Source organism: Xiphophorus couchianus, chromosome 14, assembly GCF_001444195.1.
Source record: "Xiphophorus couchianus chromosome 14, X_couchianus-1.0, whole genome shotgun sequence".
NCBI classification, from domain to species: Eukaryota; Metazoa; Chordata; class Actinopteri; order Cyprinodontiformes; family Poeciliidae; genus Xiphophorus; species Xiphophorus couchianus.
This window is the reverse complement of record NC_040241.1, coordinates 10940749-10959611: the sequence shown is the minus strand read 5'-3', so window position 1 is coordinate 10959611 and position 18863 is coordinate 10940749. Positions and strand designations below refer to the sequence as shown.

Here is an 18863-nt window from a genome sequence, read left to right as displayed (position 1 = left end):
TCGATTAACAATGTAGTGTTTTTACTCCTAGCCGCGGCCACGGGCTGTAACCTTGGGGAAGGCGACGGGTGAGCAGAGTTGTGTGCAACATACTGATTGATGGCGCGCGCGTTCGCGCCTTCCGGTGGGTGATTTCTCGCTACACCGCTTCTCTCCGTTTGAGCGGCGATGGGCATACCAACAGGCCCCTCATCCCTGCACCAAACTTGAGGGAAATCAGACCTAAGACCAGCGCTCGCTGCCGCTCCGCTCTTGAAATATGAATGGTTTTAATTAAACAGACTCGCTTTGCCATCTGGCCCTACAATTGGGCCTGCCTAATGAACAGACTTGCACACAAACACGCGGCACACGCACGTGCATTATTAACCAGACTAAGCAGCCTTCCAGCGGCCGCGGCTTTGGAAACAGAGGAACAACAACAATGTAGTAATCTAGCAAGGTGCTTGAAGGAGTTGCGACATGATTGAGTGCCTTGTTGTGCCGAATGAAGGGTGCGAACGACAGCAAGAGCTCATTTGTTTCCATGTGACGGAGCATGTGTGTTCTTGCCTCACATGTATGTTTTTTTTTTGGGTGGGGGGGGTTTAACGAGTTCATTCCACTCTCAGTTTCCAGCAAATATATCGGGAAAAAAATGCTTAGTGCTCGACTACCGGGATGATAACTGCTGTGATGTGCCACTTCTCTGTCCTACTCTGCTGAACTGGCTAGCCAGCAGCACTAAATGATGTTGTTGGTAATCCACCTGTGGTACCCCAAGTTTTCTCAGCAGGAGAGGTGGGAAGGAGATAGAGTGTGTCTTGTGTGTGTGTGTGTGTGTGTGCAGAGGGGTAACAGTGGAGAGATGTGACAGGCATGCTAAGATTAGCAACCAGCAGGGCACGCCATCAGTCTTTTAGAAGCTACAATATTTATACCATACCTTAGAAGTTTGATAAAGCAAGATCTAGAATTAAGCGTGATTAGGTAACGTGCAAATTAAGTGAATTCAACTTCCCTTACCTGAAATGCAAAAAATATATAATTTCACCATGAGCTTTCTGAATGAAAATAAACCGATGGCGTAATGAAAGCTACCAAGCTAGAATGACGTACCATCTGACTGATATGATATCTCGACCCTAAAGGTAAGGGAACTATTATTTTACCTATTAGGTCCCTGATTAGAGAACCATAACTAACACTTTAAGAGAGAATAATGTTTTACAAGTTGTGGTTTTAAGACCTGCAAACATTTAAATCCCAGTGTTCCTACAATTTGAAATTCTTAATGAGATGCCAAAGAATGAAATATGACAACTACGCTTTATTCCGTTGCAAGTAATATAAATATATCCAATCATTCATATGTGATAACATCTTAGTAAGACAAGGCTTACGCATTGATTTTCTGTTGTAAATACTTAGGGTTTTATGTTGTAAGTCTTTGCTTAAACATTATGAAACTGTGGCACTCCACGTTATAATACTGAGAGAAGCTCACACCAACCTGTGCACCGAACACTGTCATCAGAAGGAGCCACAAATAACCTAGGCAGTACATTTTTCAAGAAAGTTTTCCTTCTTAGGCTGAAGTTCAATAAGAAACTGATTTGCACATGTCCACACGGGATGGATTAGCTTTGCTCATCTTGACATAGCCAGTGGCAGCCCAGCAAACACTGCCATATTAACTCAGGTCTGAGCACAAGCATTTGAAGCCAAAGTGGAAGGTTACACCGATATGTATTTCCATTTTTTTTTTTTATGCAGCAAGAGAAGCAGCCCACAATGTAATGATGCATGCTATGGATCAAATGCAAAGAATCCTTGACAGTGTGACCTACGGCAACTGTCATAGCGCACACCGCATATCTGCACTGATGTGCTGAGAAATTATATTACATCTTCAGTGCCAGGAGCAGCTCGGTTTTCACGCACGCTTCGCGCATGGAAGCGCTTCACACGCCTCACTCATCATGAAAGAGCGACGTGGCGGTGTGTTATTTTTGAGGTGTGCTTGAACTAACACGGTAGAAATTGAAAAATCCACCGCCCAGCCCTGCACCCCGCCCCTGCGGCGATGCAAAGATCAATAACAGAGCAGGAGCCTTTGACCCGCCGATAACGGTGTACATCTGGAAGGGCTCTTTGACTTCCAGAACGGTCTAATCGGGGTGTTTGACTCCAAACGCTCAGCGTTTATGAATATCTGATGAGCTCCTGGGTGAGCTGATGAATAAGTGAGGGGGACCAGCTGTGCAACAAAAAAATAAATATATATATTTTAAAAAAATGTCAAGACTTCAATAAAGATACCATCACTGAGCAACAAATGGAGGAAAGGAGCAACACAACACAGGCTGGTGCATCTCAATCAATCAGAATTAGAGACATTTATTTCAGTAATCCAATTTTAAAAAGTTAAACGAAACACATAGAAATACATATTCTGACCACTTATTTATGCTGGAAATGGAGAAGACTGACAGCACGACAGTTGTCTAGTAGACATTGACACAGTCCAAAAGGTTGAGCCACAAACTTTCAATACAGAGGCTGGCTATTCGACGGTGACGCTTCAAAGCACGTCAATGGAAAGTTGAGCGAAAGGAAAGACTGCCACAGTCACAAAAACATGCACATGGACATGGAAATCCTTAAGTGTGTAGCAAAGCCCATTTAATTCAGACAATTGACAACAAATGTCACATCAGGAAACGCATTGTATTGTATTGAGCACACGTTATCTGCATTGTCATCAAAATTACCCGGGAAAAAAAATATCTGAAATGTAATACTATCCGTGTAGTGATATGAGATGTACAACTCTAAGCTACTTTATTGAGATGAGCATGTGTACATTTTGCGTTACTACACTAAAAATATTTGTTCAGCAGACATACTAACAGTATGATTTACAGATTTTGACTGCCTTTTACACCTACTGAAATGAAATCTATTTTCTTTTATCTCTGGAACATTTCTAAAGCAAACAAAATAAGTCCTAAAAGCAAAGGTTTGGATTTTATTAACAGACACAATTTTCCAGCCTGACCTTGGTAAATGCGGTAAGGAGAGAAAAAAAAAAAAAAGAACACTCCCTGGGTGCGTTTGTGAAAAGGTTGAAAGAATAGAAGGATCAGGAGGGGGGGAAGGCAAACAGTATGCCTATGTTGTCTTTGTGTGTGTTCGTCCCCCAGGAAGCGAAAAGGCAAAGGTGGATACTCGCGAGCGAGCATTTGTGTGCAGCTGCACTGGAGGGCGACTGTTCGAGGACACTCTCTGAACATCAGTCAACGGGAAGCGAGTCGGAGGCAGAAAAAGGCAAAAAAGGGGAAAAAAAGGAAAGGGACCTTCGCTTTTGTCTGCATGCAAAGCAACGGCCGTCAAACGTATTGAAGCAGAAAAACAACAACAACAATAAAAAACACCTATTTGATTCAACTTCTGTGACGGCTAAAAAGTTTTAAAGGTTTGAGATGCACACAAAGAATACAAAAGAAAACACCCTACAGATCAAGCCAACACAGACGCATTTCACCATCCTCTAAAAACAGTTACAGCAGGAACTGGCTCTTACATTTCCGTGTCACTAATGATCCCTGTTTTAGCAATAAGCACCACAGCAAGCTATCTGCTAACTTTTGTACTACTTCGTTTCCCCATAGTTTCCTAATTTCATAAAGGAGGCCTCACACAGAGCAAAGCAGCGCTGTGTGAACTCTGACTACAGCACATGTAGGGGAGCGCTAATGACTACAGTTAGCTTTGAGTGAGAGGCTGTAGCAATTTGACAATATTTGCCCTAATCTTCAATGATTGCCTTTTTCTGAGACTAAGCGTACACTTTCTTGGTGAACACAGAGACTTTATTACCATGATTCTCGCAAATATTTATAGCCGGGATAAAAAGCCACCCTGCTGGCTACCAGATTCCTTTCTGAAAAAAATACATACCGTCCATGACTTCCAAACAAACTAACATCTGCAACCGCAAGGACCTTCATGGAGGGAGCTGTTTGAGCTGATCTCTCTGCAGATACTGAGCTCCGGTGCAGAATGCTGTTTCTCTTGGATAGAGAGGAGATTCTCAAACTGACCTAAATTATTTTCTCCAGCAAATCTCATCTGCTTCTTCAGTGTTTCCCTCAAAAGATTTTGAAAATGACATTGTGGTACATGTCTGGTGAGCAAAAGCAAAACATGGTGGGGATTTTTTTTTCCATTACATACAGACACTTGCAAAAGTATTCCTGTCCTTTGACCTTTCTCGCAACGTGTCACAATGCAACTATGAACTTCAGTGTATTTTGTGTAACAAACCAACACAAATTAATCCATAACTTTGAAGATTCTCCAGATCTCAGACTTAGGTTTGAGCTTTGACTGGACTATTTTACCAGCTGTATGTTTAGGGTGTGATGTTGTTACTGCAAGACTATCCTCTTGCCCATTCTCAAGTCTTTTGCTTCCTCTTGCAGATTTTCTTCCTGTTTTCCTTTGTATTTGACTCCATCCAACTTCCCATGAAATCCACCCAGCTGAAGAGAATAATTGTGGCATGATGCTGCCACCACCACCACCACCACCATGTGTCACAATGGGGATGGTATTCTTGATGGTATTATGTAGAGCAAGACAAACAAATGTCTTGCCAACAGAGATCCTACCTGAGCTGTGGTTATTTGCATCTCCTTCAAGGTTGTCATAGGACTCTGGACTGATTGTTGCTTTGCCAGACCTAAAACTTTAGGTGGAAGTCCAAATCTGACATGGTTTAAGGCAAGGTTTTACAATTACCTGGTGCTTTTTTGTTGGCCTATCACCTAAAATTCTAAAAAAAAAAAAAAAAAACACACACTGAGGTTTATGGCTGTTGTGTGACAAAATGTATAAATATTCAAGAAGGGTGAATACTTTAGGAAGGTGCTGTAACTTCAACTTTAGGATATATTTCTGCCATTATATTTTGCTTTGTATATACAATGTACAAGCCTACTCTGTATACAGTATACTATTTTTGGATCTGTTTGTTTTCCAGTTTATGCTATTTTAATTCTGAGAGCGGATTTGACTGACAGGCTGATCATGGTTGCAATCTGACAGTCTTACCACTGTTAGTGACTGTCTCAGTTGAGTCACTTAAAAGGACAGCTATAATGAAAAGTGCTTTTCATATTTCCAAGCCTACTGCAGACTTGAAATTTTACATACCACTTAAAAAATAAACCCCCAAATAAATAAATAGCATCCACAAGTTCACATCAAAGCCAAATCTTGAGCATAGGGTCAGTGTCTTCCAAGTTCCTGGCCAATAAGTCACTCAGTTATTCCCTAAGGGTAAAGCAATCTTTTTTGGTCTTGAGAATATGTTTGACTTGTGACAACCACGCAGATCTGCCATTACAAGTGTGACATCTCAATCTTTTGCAAGGGAGGATATGAATCTTTAAGCCATTTGAATATCACTCGCTAAGCTCTGGTGGAAAAGCCTCTGCACTTAGGCTTAGCACTCTCAAGACAGCTACTCCTTGTTAAGAGTCGCCTCAGACTCCTCCACTATGAATGGGACCATTACCCTCATCGCTTACTGCACAACCACTCACACATACACACACATATGAACACACATATGCATCTATGGATATCTTTCTCTCAACTGGGGCAAACTGAATGCTTTTAGAAGAGCTGCGAGCCAAACGCGCATTGCGAATCAGTGCGCCAGTTGTCTGTATAGCTTCTAAACAATTCCAGATGAGTTCTGGCTCCCTGCTGTGCCCCTTTTCCGCTTCCCTTAAAGAACGCAGGGCAAGATGGAGATATCTTATAGAAAAGCTCATCTACATGAGAAAGGGACTTAAATGGGAATTGTAAATTCTTCATGATGCAGTGCTGGATAATTTACAATAGGATAAAAGGATCAAAAATGACGAGAAAGGGGTTTAGTTTAATACAGGATGACTTATGTTGCTCCTTTGATCAGACAAGTCTGATGTTTCTCAATAAGAAAAATGAAAAAAAAATCTGCTACGTCCTCTGCTGCTAGATCCCAACGCCAAAAAGCCCACCTCACCTGATGAAACGATAAATGTGAATTAGAGACATTTCTGTCTTTTTATAGTGCTGACTACCATCCAACGCCCTATGGGAAACCAGTAGCCAGTATGTGCGTGTGTGCTTCCTATGACTTAGCGGGTTCTTAACTTCCTTTCAGTGTTTGCCCCTACCATTTTCCATGTGCTCTGCCTCACCGACACTGCCATCCGGCGTTGTCCTCTCGTAGCTGTCCTCGGGCAGGGGGAGGGCGCCCAGCCGGGGGCCCGAAGAACTCTTGCTGCTGGGTGTCTCGGATTCATCCAGGCCGCTGTCGTAGCAGCTCTGCAGCGATCCCTGCTGGTGAGGGTCCTGGGGCTGGCTCACCACCGAGAAGGTCACTCGACGAAACGGCTACAAGAGAAACCAAACGTCCGGGGGTCACTATAAAAGGGACTGTTTTAGCTGTGTTTGTCTTTTTAGTGAGATGTGATTTTTGGGAGTTGGGGCCGCTGAAAATCAGACATGGGCTTTCAGGAGGGGATGCCAGGAATCTAGGAAAAAAAGGGGTCAAAAGAGGCGCAAAAATTTATAGGCTAGATTTTAATGGGGGGCTATTAATGATTAAAAGTACAGATAAGCTGACCTAAAAATAATAACAAATGTCCTGATTTCCACAAGAATCGACTAAAACAGCTGACTTTTAGCCAAAAACCTTAGCAATAAACTTTTTTTTCCCCAAAACTATGCCATCAAACCTAGGCAACCGAGAAGACATGAAGGCTAATGATCTCTGTGTTTTTATCAAACTAATTTGCCCACTGAAAGTAAGAAGAAAGACCTGATTGGAAACCAGAAAGCGAAACTACAAGGCTAACCCCGGACTGATACAAACAGGCAGAGCCACTTGTTGTCACGTTACCACACAAAAAGTTCAACTAGGTAAGTGGTAGGTTCAAGCTGTCATTACATGCCGTCTGCTTGAGCACATTACTGAACAACATCCGCTGTTAGGCACCAACGGCATATCATCAAGACCGAGGCCTGTTTCTCACTGTCTCAACCTGCTTAGTTTTCTTCCTATGTCTCTCATTCCCTGTCAGAAGCAACACAAAGGCAATGGCACGGAGGAATGATAGCTGGAGAATAAGCATGAAGTGAGGAATGAAAGAACCGGTTTGGTCATTATAACAGTAAATGGCATAACAAATTGTTACTGCCATTCATTAATTAGACACAAACACTGTCAGAGCTCGCCTCTGCTGCCGCAAATGTGCATGCACCTTGCTGGACCGCAGATCCTTCCGCTCACAATCCTTCTCTTCCCACTGTCATCCGTGTTTCCTTGTTCAATCATGAGAGTATTACATGGGGCAGAGGCTCATTACTCAAAAATGCTCTCCCCAGCACCATTGCACATTTGTTCCCTTAATTCGCTCACCTGAAGAAGATGAAACGGTTAGCCTCAAGTGATTGCAATTTAAATTGGAACACGGTAGATAGGTTTTCTTTGCCGTTCACTAGATTTTACAGGTAGAGGTATGTTTGAAGGGACTCTGTTAAAGGGGGCCTTAAACATAAAGTTCGACCCAAAGATCTCATGATATAACTGGCAGAAAGCAGTATATCTCTGTTGTGGCCACACAAGTAAAACACTGGTGGCATACAGTACGTTGCTCAGTCACCTTGAGAGAACTCTAATTGGTAAAAGGCAGAAAAGGACGCAATTGTCTTCTGTGTAACTGATCTGAAAACATTGGTAAAAGGTGAAAAGGCATGCCAATAAAGGCATCTATTGATCTGTAAATGTTGGTAAAAAGTTGTTAAGAACTGATCAAATCACAAGAAACCCTACCTGTCCAGGTATTCTTCTTGTCAAACTAAATATAAAGAATGACCCATAAGAACTATCCACGAAAAAGTAGACCCACAGGTGCAGCTCAAGGTTTTTTCTAGCTTTTCTAGCTTCCTGTGGGACCTAGCTGTCCTGCAGTGCCAACTCTAGCTTGGCTGTCAACATAAACAACATGTGATCATGTGGTTGCAGCTGATCTGAATCAACCAAAAACAGAAGTACACGGACATCCAGCATTTGAAGGCCATGACACATGGAAGTTCTTCGATATTTTTCCAACTTTATGTAGCAGATAGCTGTTCTGCGGTGCAAACGCTTGCCGTATATAAACAGGAACGACGAGAAGACATTCCCGAACTGATGTCTACTTTGTCTTTCCTCTAACCATTTCAGCCAACATCATTTCTGTGTTTTCTTTATTACTTGTGTTAGATTTAATGTGCCTGGTAGGCTAAAATGCTATGCTCTTCAGCTGTCACAAGTCGGCTGTTGCTATGGCGAGCTCCCACTTGCATGGTGACATGGAGGCTGGTATGAAAAGATCAAACCACGGTCTTCTTCTACATGTAGTTAATATAAATAGATGTAGGAACATCAATTGTTGACATGTGACTAAGGTTGGATGTTTTGGGGGTTTTTTTACCACCTTGGGATACTTACTGTAAAAGTACTCAGCTAAGCTAATACTCTGTGAGCTTGTTAATGATTTTTTTGCCTCAGTCCAGTGGGAAATGTCTTTTTTTTCTTTCTTTTTTTCGCTCTATCTGTATGTGTAAAATTTTAATTTATCTATTTCTCCCCAGTTCTGTTTCTCTGGCTGGCTGGCTGGCTAACACGGCAATCTTGGCAATAAATCATGTTTCCATGTAATTACAATCAACACTTGACAAATGAATTGGTATAAATATTCATGCAGATTTCACTTGGCTAGTCAAACATTTGTTGTATAATAGAAGCGAAGGCCAGTATGAAAAACTGATCACTATAGGTGTAATAACACTGAAAAAAAAAAGAGTTGTGATGACACGGAAACATTTTGTTTGTTTTTGTTTGGTTGTACTGTATTTCTCCAAAACATTTAAGTGTGAGGTGTGTTCTAACAAATCTTCCAGCTTGTCCAAGCAGAATTTTATTTTATTTTTCTATGACCAGATTCAATCTGAGTGACTTTGTTTTATAGGAAAAAACATTTTTTAATGAAACAAATTTAAAAAATGTCACCTTATGAATTCCCAGTAACTTGCAATGAAAGAAAAGTACTTGAAGTGGAGCACAATGAGGGAAAATTGAGTTTGGGAAAAAGAACCTGACAAGATGGGGGGAAGAAAGAAGAAATGAACAAACAGATTTTATTCACCTGAATTTCCTCACTTGCTTTCTCCGGAGGGAGAGCAAGAGAGAGCAGAATAAAAGCGAGGAAAAAAAGCTAATTTGTTTGCAGACCAGAAATAGGGTTCATGCAGAGATTGCCAAAGGCTTTGGATTAGAATCTGCAGCCTCGATCAACTGCAAAGCAACCTTTGATCCTTCTCTTCTTGCTCTTTTAGATAAAGGAATAACATAAAAAGACACTTTATTTCGATTTGCGATTTTATGTGAATGTCTGAGGATGTGGAATTAAGATTGGAAATAAAGGAAAAGGCTAAATTATGTTGCTTGGCAAGCCCTATGAATTCACATGCAACTGTCAGGTTGTCATGACCAATTTTATTCTTTCAGTCTTTCTCTTGAATATTAACGGTAAAAGACAATTTAGAAAGTATCACACTGAAGTCAGAAAAAAATCTTATTCTGCCATGCAGAATGAGACCTGGCAACAGGAGTTTAGCTGCCCTAAGGATGTTCAAAGATTAACAGACTGGGTTAACTGATGAGCAATTATTGTGTTATTTTCCACATAGTTGCTGACAACTCAACATATAATGGTCCTTCTTGCAGTTTGTGGGTTTCTATTTTAAGTTTCCTGTCCTTTTTCCCACCAGAAGTTTTTGCACTGCTCACACGCCGGCCATTTAAGCAAAGACACAGACCGAAACACAAGCACATCTGGACAAACTGAAACATCATGACTCTATCTGATTACATTTCTGTTGAAAATAAATAGCCACAAATTCGGGAACTTTTACTTTTTCACCTGGACCAGATGCCATTTCCTTTCATAGACAAGCCAGCATTATTTTTATGTACGGCTTTCATTACTTATAAGCACCATGCCGTTTTATGTTTACCAGATGCCAAAGCACTTCTTTGGGGTCACGAAATTTCCCTCAGACTGAGATCCAGCTGTGACGACTAGGAGAGATTGGGCAAATTCATCACAACTGAACAATGTAAACTAGCCACAGGTTTACAGGGAGCTGTGGCCGAATCTCGAACCAGCCTATTTCCTGGACGCTTGAGGCAAAACACATGTGCTGCCTGTCTCACAGGTACCCGGAGCCAATAAAAACAGCACCGCGCTAGTCGTGTCAACAGTGAATGACCTCTTGGATTTAATTTTCATTTCCCTCCCGTCCTAACAAAATGTTTGTCCTCTTTCAGCAGCTATCTGTTTTTAACCACAGCTTCTTTTTTTATCTGCTGGTGAACCTTGAAAGGCTGACACACAGCTCACGCATGAAGTACTCTGTCTCCTTATGACGCTAGTTATGATGATTATTTGGTCTACACAACATGTTTGAGGTCAAGTATGTCTTGTAGCACGTCAGCCATTGCTCATCATTACCGTACAGTGCTTTTACAAAAGTATTCACACCATTTATACCGTTTTGCACAATCCGAAGCTACAGGACTTTTTATTGAAACTTCACACACATCCCCTTACGCGTGTAAATAAAAGGATTTTTGAAATGACAAGAAGCAAAGCTGTTGAAAAGTTGTTGAAAAGAACAACTTTTCACAATTTACAATCGGTGGCAAAAAATGGAAATTGATGTTCACATATGCTCTTCACCCAGTCAAACCAAGGCAGAGTTATTTTGCAAAGTAAATTGAGAAAAACGGCAACATCTATTTGTGAAAAGCTGGCAGATACATACGCTAAACAACTTTCAGCTCTAATTGTAGTGAAAGCTGCTTTTCCAAAGTGTTTCTGTACTTTTCAGATTTGTAACTCTAGAAAATGCTGAAAATTATTTATCTCACCCGTTCACGTTACAGTTATGTGGTACATTGTGTATGTTGCGCAGAATCCCAATACAACAAAAGAGTTTGTGGGCTAAAGTAACTGTGTTTGTGCACTAGGCGGCCTGTCATCCATTCTCACTTGATGCATGGGTTTATAATTAGGCCTACCTTCAACAAACCCTCCGGATGAAATGAAGGATAATGGAACTGGTATGAAAACACTGTGTGTGTAATTTCAGCTGTAAATACCTTTGGCAGATGGCGGTGACCCACTACCGTGAACCACAGGAAGTAATTGTGGCTGGGTTGGACTTGGGGCAAGAGGAGCAAACATAAACTGCAGGTCCAGTGTGTTATTGCAGTCAACCCAGAGAAATGAAGGGATGCGGAGGAGGGGAGCTTGAGCAAGCAAGATAGACCAGGAGATAAAGAGGCCAATTGAAAACGAGGGGAGCCAAAGAGAGATGGAGAGAGTGACGGAGGGCAGCGACACACGAGTGCCGGCATGATTGCCAAAAGTGCCAGTCGGTAATTAAGAACCCGTGTTTCATTTTTAATGGGCAACCAGGCGGTGACCTGATACACCACCTGAGACACAGTGAGAGAGAGCCAAATAACCATGACATACAAAAACAACAAACTTGCAGGGATCTTAAATTGGCTCGATCTAATTGCTTTTGCCTGTTTAAGTGCAAGAGAAACTTGGTGCAATTCCAGGGCTGGGAGTTGCAAAAGATATTGAGATATATTGTTACTGAAGTGATAAATGAGACAAATGCCCTCAGGCTGAACTGATGGTTAATCAATTGGAATCTGATCAAGGTGGATTCAAGTTCGATTTGGGTTCTGCCCAGCTGTAGTAAATTAGGGTGTTACAGAACAGAATGTTGATTCTTGTGGACCCTCAGCAGCCACGAAACGAGTGTAACGGTTGGATTTTCTATGCCTTCTTACCAAGACAACATTATACGCACTTCACTGGAATTTGATTTGACAGACAAAAATATTGAATAATTGTGAAGTAAAATAAAAACCTATCAATTACATTCACTTATGGAGATGTTCTATGAGCACAAGCTTTCAATACTTGCCACAGATTCCCACAAAATATAAATTTAGGCCCCGTGGCTGTATTGCATCCCAAGTCTTTTTTCAAGTCTGTTTTACCCATTTAAAGATTTTCTTTTAGTTCCATAACCTCTGAGCAGCTTACCTACCAATATCAATAGTAAACAATCCCACAGCACAATGCTGGCATCCATTTTCATATTACAATGGTGAGTTATCTTGGTCTAACACATAACGTCCTTTTGAAATTATATATTTATGGTTAAAACTTGATCAAATGTAGTAATGTTCAAGAACTATAAACTCTTGGGAGGCTTTGTAGATGGCCTCTCAGGTGCCCTGGAAACTCTTAGCATGACCACTGAGATTTTTTTTTAATGTATGGTTTGGTAAGTTGAGAGATTGTCGGTGGAGGAGCTTACTTTAGCTTTGTTAGGGGGAACTGCCAGCTAAGTCTCAGGTATCGTGTTTTAGCCGGGCCAATAGCTTTGGCCCTGTCAAGCTCCGGTGCACGTCTTAATGTTCCCCGTTTTTCTTCAACCTTCAACTCCTCTGTGCAACATTCCTCGTAGGTCGTTCCTCCCTAAGCTGGAACCTGACACCATAATGAGGGGAAACAGGAACAACATACCGAGAGACTCCAGGAGAAACGAAAGAAAAAGAACAAAAACTGGGGAAAAAAATCTGAAATGACTGTCTTTGGTCTCGTCCTTGTCTGCTCAGTTTCAAAAGTGCTTTCAGCCTTGCAGAGTGACTGCTCATCAAAGTAACAGTTTACACAATAACTGGAACAGAGACAGAAGGATTGGTAAACCTGATTGCCATACTCTCTCAATTGAAATTATGTCAGTGAGGTGCGAGGTCATGCGATAAAGACTGGCACTGAGCCAGATAGTATAATTTTTAAGCACCTTTAAAAATACTTTAATGACAATCGTGATGGGTAACACGCCATCTGTCAGAGTTGATGATGCTATTAGCACTCCCTTGTCGATCTTACCCTTCCATTTTACCATGTGGTGGTTTTATGGACTGACAGAACACAGATCAATTGAATGTCCTTCAGTGCTTCTCCACTGCTTTTCTTCAGTCTTATCGACCCTTTATTGGCATGTTTGGCAGGAGAAACAGTTGGATACATGCATATGTTTCAGAGGGGCTAGGCTAACGAGAGGCAAATCCTAAACACAAACCATATGATGATTTCACCGTTTTGCCTTAAAAGGAAGCTGTTACTAGACAAAACAAAAATTCTCCTCATAGATGCTGCTAGAAAACTTCCTTTCAGAGTTACATTTTCTTACTCTGTCAACTTTCCTGTTGTCTTTTGCTTCTCCATGTTTTTAGTGATGTCTTTGGAAGAGAGCCACCCATAGCACTTTCCTATTAGCATTCAACCCATGAATGGAGCTAAAAAACAGGCCCGCAGAAAAAGAAGAAGAAGAAAAAAAAAGATCACACAAGCTTACTTTTTTAAAGTCAAGGCTAAACTTTTAATTGCTCTTCAAGTGGTGGATTAGGCCACTGGTGTAACAGAGATACTATTCTGCTGGGATGTGTTTGAACATTGACAGAAGCTTAACCCAGTCCCTGACCTATTCTGAAAGCAGAAGAAGAGCTTTTGTTGTTTTTTTTTTCTTATCTTATATTTATGAAGTGGGGACCAAGATATGTAGAGGGGGCATTAGCTAAGAGTGGCAGTGGTTTAGCTTCAAACTGACAAGTAACCCCCTCTGTAGTTCTTCAAGAACACAGTCATTGTAAAATGGGCGTGTTGGAACTGATAGCGGGCCGTGATGAAGTACGCAGAATGAAAGCTTCATGTTTCATGGAGGCAGTCTTGTCAACATCAGCTAAATATGTAGCATGGTCATTTTATGCTGTGGTAAATTCACAGCAACAACACCCCTCCCCCGTTACCTCCCACACACACTTATTCATGACTTATGTTACGTTCTCTGATTGGGAATGGATAGGAGCGTCTCCAGTGTCTCCACTTTAGAGCCTCTCCTGCTGACACAAGCGCTGGCATGCACCAGGGAATGAGTGTCAACCAAACTCCGAACCCTGGTGTTGCTTACATAGTGCCAGCCTGCAAATCCTGTGATCGCATTTCCTTTTTCTTTCCTTTTTTTTGCAGTGTTTTTTTTCTCTTCTTCAATTCCTGACCTGAGTGTGTAAGTGTTTCTCATTGACTTGTGAGAAAGATACATTAAAAGTGTGTGCAGTTTTGGTCAGACAGTTAGAAACATGCAACATGAAGATGACCGTCATTAAGGGTGAACTTGTTTTGGGTTTCCAAGTCCTTGAATCCCCAAAACCAGGCCATCAAATGCATACATGTAAAAGCAGACACAATAGAAGTGTTCTCTGGAGTATGGAATCATGCCCCTCTGACAAGCCAATGGACAAGTCTGGGTTTGGCAGTTTTATCAGGAGCAGTTCTTAGCTTCCTGGTTCCAGTGAAACTAAGCAAAACAAAACATGTTGGACAGTTCAAGCAGTCGAGTTTTGGGATCATCTTGACTGGCCTGCACAAAGTTCTGACTTCAAAAACAAAAAACCATTGAAAAGAATTAAAGCAAAGACTAAGAGCAAGGCTCTTCATCCAACATCAGTGTCTGACCTCACAAGAGGACCGCTGGGGAAAAAATGGTCAAAAAGTCCAATATACATACTCGAAAACCATGTGGAAATCCTTCTCAGAAGAGTTGAAGCTGTCGTAAGATGGACTTAATGTCACTACGCAATTGCATCTGAAGGCAGACAAGAGGATACTTTAGAAATGTAGTGCAGATCAAATAAGCCATAAAAATAACAACAGATGCTTGTTGATGGCTAGAAAAAGCTGGTAAAATAATCAATATCAAAATGGAGCTTATACATATATTTAATCCAGTATATAATAATGACTTTACATAAATAAAAGATATCCACAATAAGCTTAAACATGTGCAAAACGTTATTGATTTTTAAATAATAGCAGTACAATCGCTGCACCTAGAAAAGAAGTCTTTTTTTCTTTTTTTTACTAACAGTGTCATTAGCTTTGATTTCCTAGTCCTGGCAGGCGAGCTAGTTAACAAGTTGCACAATTAGATCTAGAACTGCATGGAAGTGTTGTTCAAAACTGTCAGTCTACTACTGTCAGCTTTCTGCCCAGCCTAGGGGCTGCCGCTAACGTTAGCTTGTTGTGACACAGGTCAGGGTGTCAGCACAGAACATGACACAGCATCAACAAAGCGGCCGAATGCCAGAGCCGAGCGTTCATTGTTAAGGACGTAAGACACATCAGCAGCAGCAGCATCGACTGCGGCTCACTTGACTTTCTTCTACCTGTCCCACGGAGGCACAGGCAGAAGATGTTCTTAAAGCCTCTGATTGCTATATCTTATGAAATGAATGTTACCGCAGAAGGAAAGGGGGGGGGTCTGTGTTGATATGATCAAAAGGCATGAGACAGACTGCGGAGAGAGGGATAAGGAAAGAAAAATCCGAAGATAAAGAAGGGAAGCTGAAACATTGTAGAGGCTTTAATAGGGCTGATAAATGATTATTTATTTACCATCCTGAGTCGCTGATGACAGATAACCTGCATTTAGGGGATCAGGGCTGCCATCCAAACAGGCAAAAAAGAGAGCACAAAGGGAAAGACTGGCAGAGGTTAGAGAGCATATCCAGCTTATCCACTAATGAGGCGTTCTGTTCGAGTATGATCATGCAGGCATGTATCCTTCATGTGGGATAAGTGGCGTGCATCTCGAGCTCCCACGTCTGTTTCGGCGCGTCCTCGAGCGTTCTCTCAGAAACACTCGCCTCATTTCTTGAGGACAGTCCCGCCAGGTGGCGCGGCTTTGTCTGGATCAAATTAGGACCGAGCTGATGCTGATCATATCACACACACGCACACATTCCCATACAGGTCCCATCCACCACCTGTTCACGACAACAGCAGCACAGAACAATTATGATTCCAACAATTATGGAAACAATTACTACAAATGAGTAATTAAACCCTAATGTCGGGATAAATAAACTGACGTGGCAAAGGGAGAGGATGAAGAAGGGAGGGAAGAGCCCAAGGAGAGTGAAGGGGAGGAATGAATAACAAGCAAGCGGATAGGAAAAGGGAATTGAAGCAGATATGTGGAGTCGCTACAGTAAACTCTGCTGCTGCAACATAAGGATTATCAAAAACCGAAATGGCTTCAGACTCACACACATGCCCTTCCTGTCATGTCCCCCTTTTCCTCCATCCTCATTCATCTTCTCAACCCTGGCCCCTTATCTTCTCTCTTCCCTCTCCCCCCCCAACAACCCTCCTCCTCCACTTTGCCTCCCTATCTTGGTCTCTGCCGCTCTCGCCCACTCTCCTGCTAACTCGTTATCTCTGTGGGGATCACGCAAGGTCAAACCTCCCCGACGTTTGATGGATGAAAATGGAATTAAGATGAAAGCACACTTTCAGATAATGAAGATATGCGGTGGGAGATTAGGAGACTCGGGGAGGCTGCCGAGGTGCCAGCCAAATTAATATTGAAATTTATGTGTGTTCGGCTCGTGCCCAGACAATCCCGGGGTGTTATTCTTCCCACCAGGGGGGGAGCAAAGTGGAAAACACAACAAAAAATATTAATGGGGAAAGTAGAAAAAGGTGGCGGCCCTCTTCTTTTTTCAGTTTGCAGTGTTATTTTCCAGTCCAATTTTTAACTGTGACACTAGAGGGGCTTCGTGCAGGGTGCATGGGCACACTTAGGTGTAGTGTGCTTTACATATCGACATGTGCCTTCTCCGATATTTGCATGTGCTTTGAAAGGCATATGATCTACTTTACAGGAAGAGACACAGGCTTGCACTAGCATCTTAGAATCCGATCTTCCTCATCTCAGCAGTTTCGACGGAGACCAGATCAGCGTATGTGTGTTTGAGGAGTGTGTTATGGAAGATAGGAGAAAAGGATAAGGCTCCCCGTGTCTCAGTAGGCATAAAAGACAGAATATCAGTCTTTCAAGGCCTCGTATCAACCGTCTGATGACTGCGATATGCACACTAATCCACATGTAAAATAGTCCTCTCCTCCGAGGCACTTCTTTAAGTGCACTTAGTTAAGAGTCTGGCTGCTCTTTTCACATTTTTGCCTTCCATGACACTATTCCCAGTGACTGGAGAAAAGAAAAAAAGAAAGAAAGAAAAAAAAACAAGTGGTTTCGTCTGCAGCTTTATCAGAGTTCATTACCCGGTTGTAGACTGAGCAGATTTTTTAATTTATTTTTGTTGGGTAGAGGGAATTTTGACATTAGTTTCGGGGAGTTGTGGAATGCCAGCATGAAATATGTTCTGTTGGCAACATAAAAGCCAAAACACAGTCAAGATTATTAAGGAGGAGTACTGTGCAGAGATAGCGGCACCATGGATGGGGCCCTAGTTGAACCCCAACCCTACCTGCAACTGATCAAAACAGAGGGAATAATGTAATTTCTGAATTGTGATGAAATGCTGTCCTATCCTACACTAAGCATGGTCTAGCGGGATGCAGGTAGTGCTCATTACGTATGTTTTTTTTTCTTTTTTTTATGTGGTGCTTACAGATTTCTGTTTGTAAAATAATCCAGTTCACCTTTCATATTTTAAAACTTGAATTAAAGGTAAATAAGATGACACAATTACAGTTTAAACCGGTATAATTGATCCCTAAGTAAAATTAAATGTAGTAACTGGAACTAAAGTGATGGCTTCAGCCATCTTATTTACTGGTCTATGTTGAAGCAGATCCGAAGAAGCCTTTAACTGAAGACACAAAAGCGATGAACAAGCTCCAGAACAGACACTTCAGAGTCATTAGTGGCTAATGCTTAACCGCAGATAGGAAACTAACGAAGAGCATAACTTTATTATTGTTATTAGCAGCAAACAGTTGCCTGAGATGATGGACTCCCAAGCAGACACCAACTTCAGTATTATTAGTGGCCAACAGTAAGCTGTTATAGCCAACAGTCATTGGGTGAGTCAGGTTCTTGACAGATTTCCAGTCCATAACAGGCCAACACAGAAACACACAGGACTGACAACCATGCATGCAAACACTCACTCCTAAGGGTGATTTAAAAAGGGCTGGAGGAGGAAGCCAGAGTACCTGGAGGGAACCCACGCACAGATGGAGAGAATATACAGAAAGGCCATAGACAAATTCAAACCCAGGACTCTCTTGCTACAAGGCAAAAGTGCAACCAATGCTGCATTTGACTCTGTCCATCATCAATACATCACTTTAAGACACAACGTCATGTCCTGGAGTCATTAACATAGTTACTCTTGCTTTACCTGATAAAGTCGCAAACTGACACTGCAACTAGATAGAGACAGACTTCATTTTGGACAGAAACATTGTGGAGTTCCAGTGTAATCAAGTATGGCTTCAACAATATAGAAAAAAAAACACACTCTAAAGAAGAAGCTAAGAAAACTTAGCTCAGCTTTGCCCTCGCCAAGCTGCAAGCTGTTCGACTTTGTCAATGAAAACAGAGAGAGGAAAGAAAAAAAAATCTGGTCAAGTTACAGGAGACTGCCAACAATGAAGCTCTTTGTTAAGGCATCAGGTAAACAGGGAGAAAGCAGAAAATATCTGGTTTTTTACCATTCAAAGGCTGCAGAAAGGTCAAACAGGTATGATTACTGAACACCTGTGCCTGCTCTCCGGCAAGCTTGGTACCGATGTACCGACTCCCCCATCCCGCAACCCCCCAACCCCCCTTGCATTCAATACCCATCAACCTAAGTGTGTGTGTGCATGTGTGTG

At 41.8% G+C, this 18863-nt stretch overlaps 1 protein-coding gene across 6 annotated transcripts in view; it reads right to left on the bottom strand.

Annotated features, from left to right (window-relative positions):
- The window catches only part of pcdh7b (protocadherin 7b), a 138904-nt gene that overhangs the window by 63820 nt on the left and 56221 nt on the right, over positions 1–18863 (bottom strand). For 2 of the 6 annotated variants that reach the window (XM_028038451.1, XM_028038448.1), the window contains exon 2: positions 6213–6432. The exons of 2 other annotated variants lie outside the window; for them this stretch is intronic. In XM_028038451.1, the coding sequence (XP_027894252.1) occupies positions 6213–6432 (220 nt within the window). The remainder of the gene's footprint in view (positions 1–6212; positions 6433–18863) is intronic. 2 more of the 6 variants (XM_028038452.1, XM_028038449.1) reach the window with 1 other exon arrangement.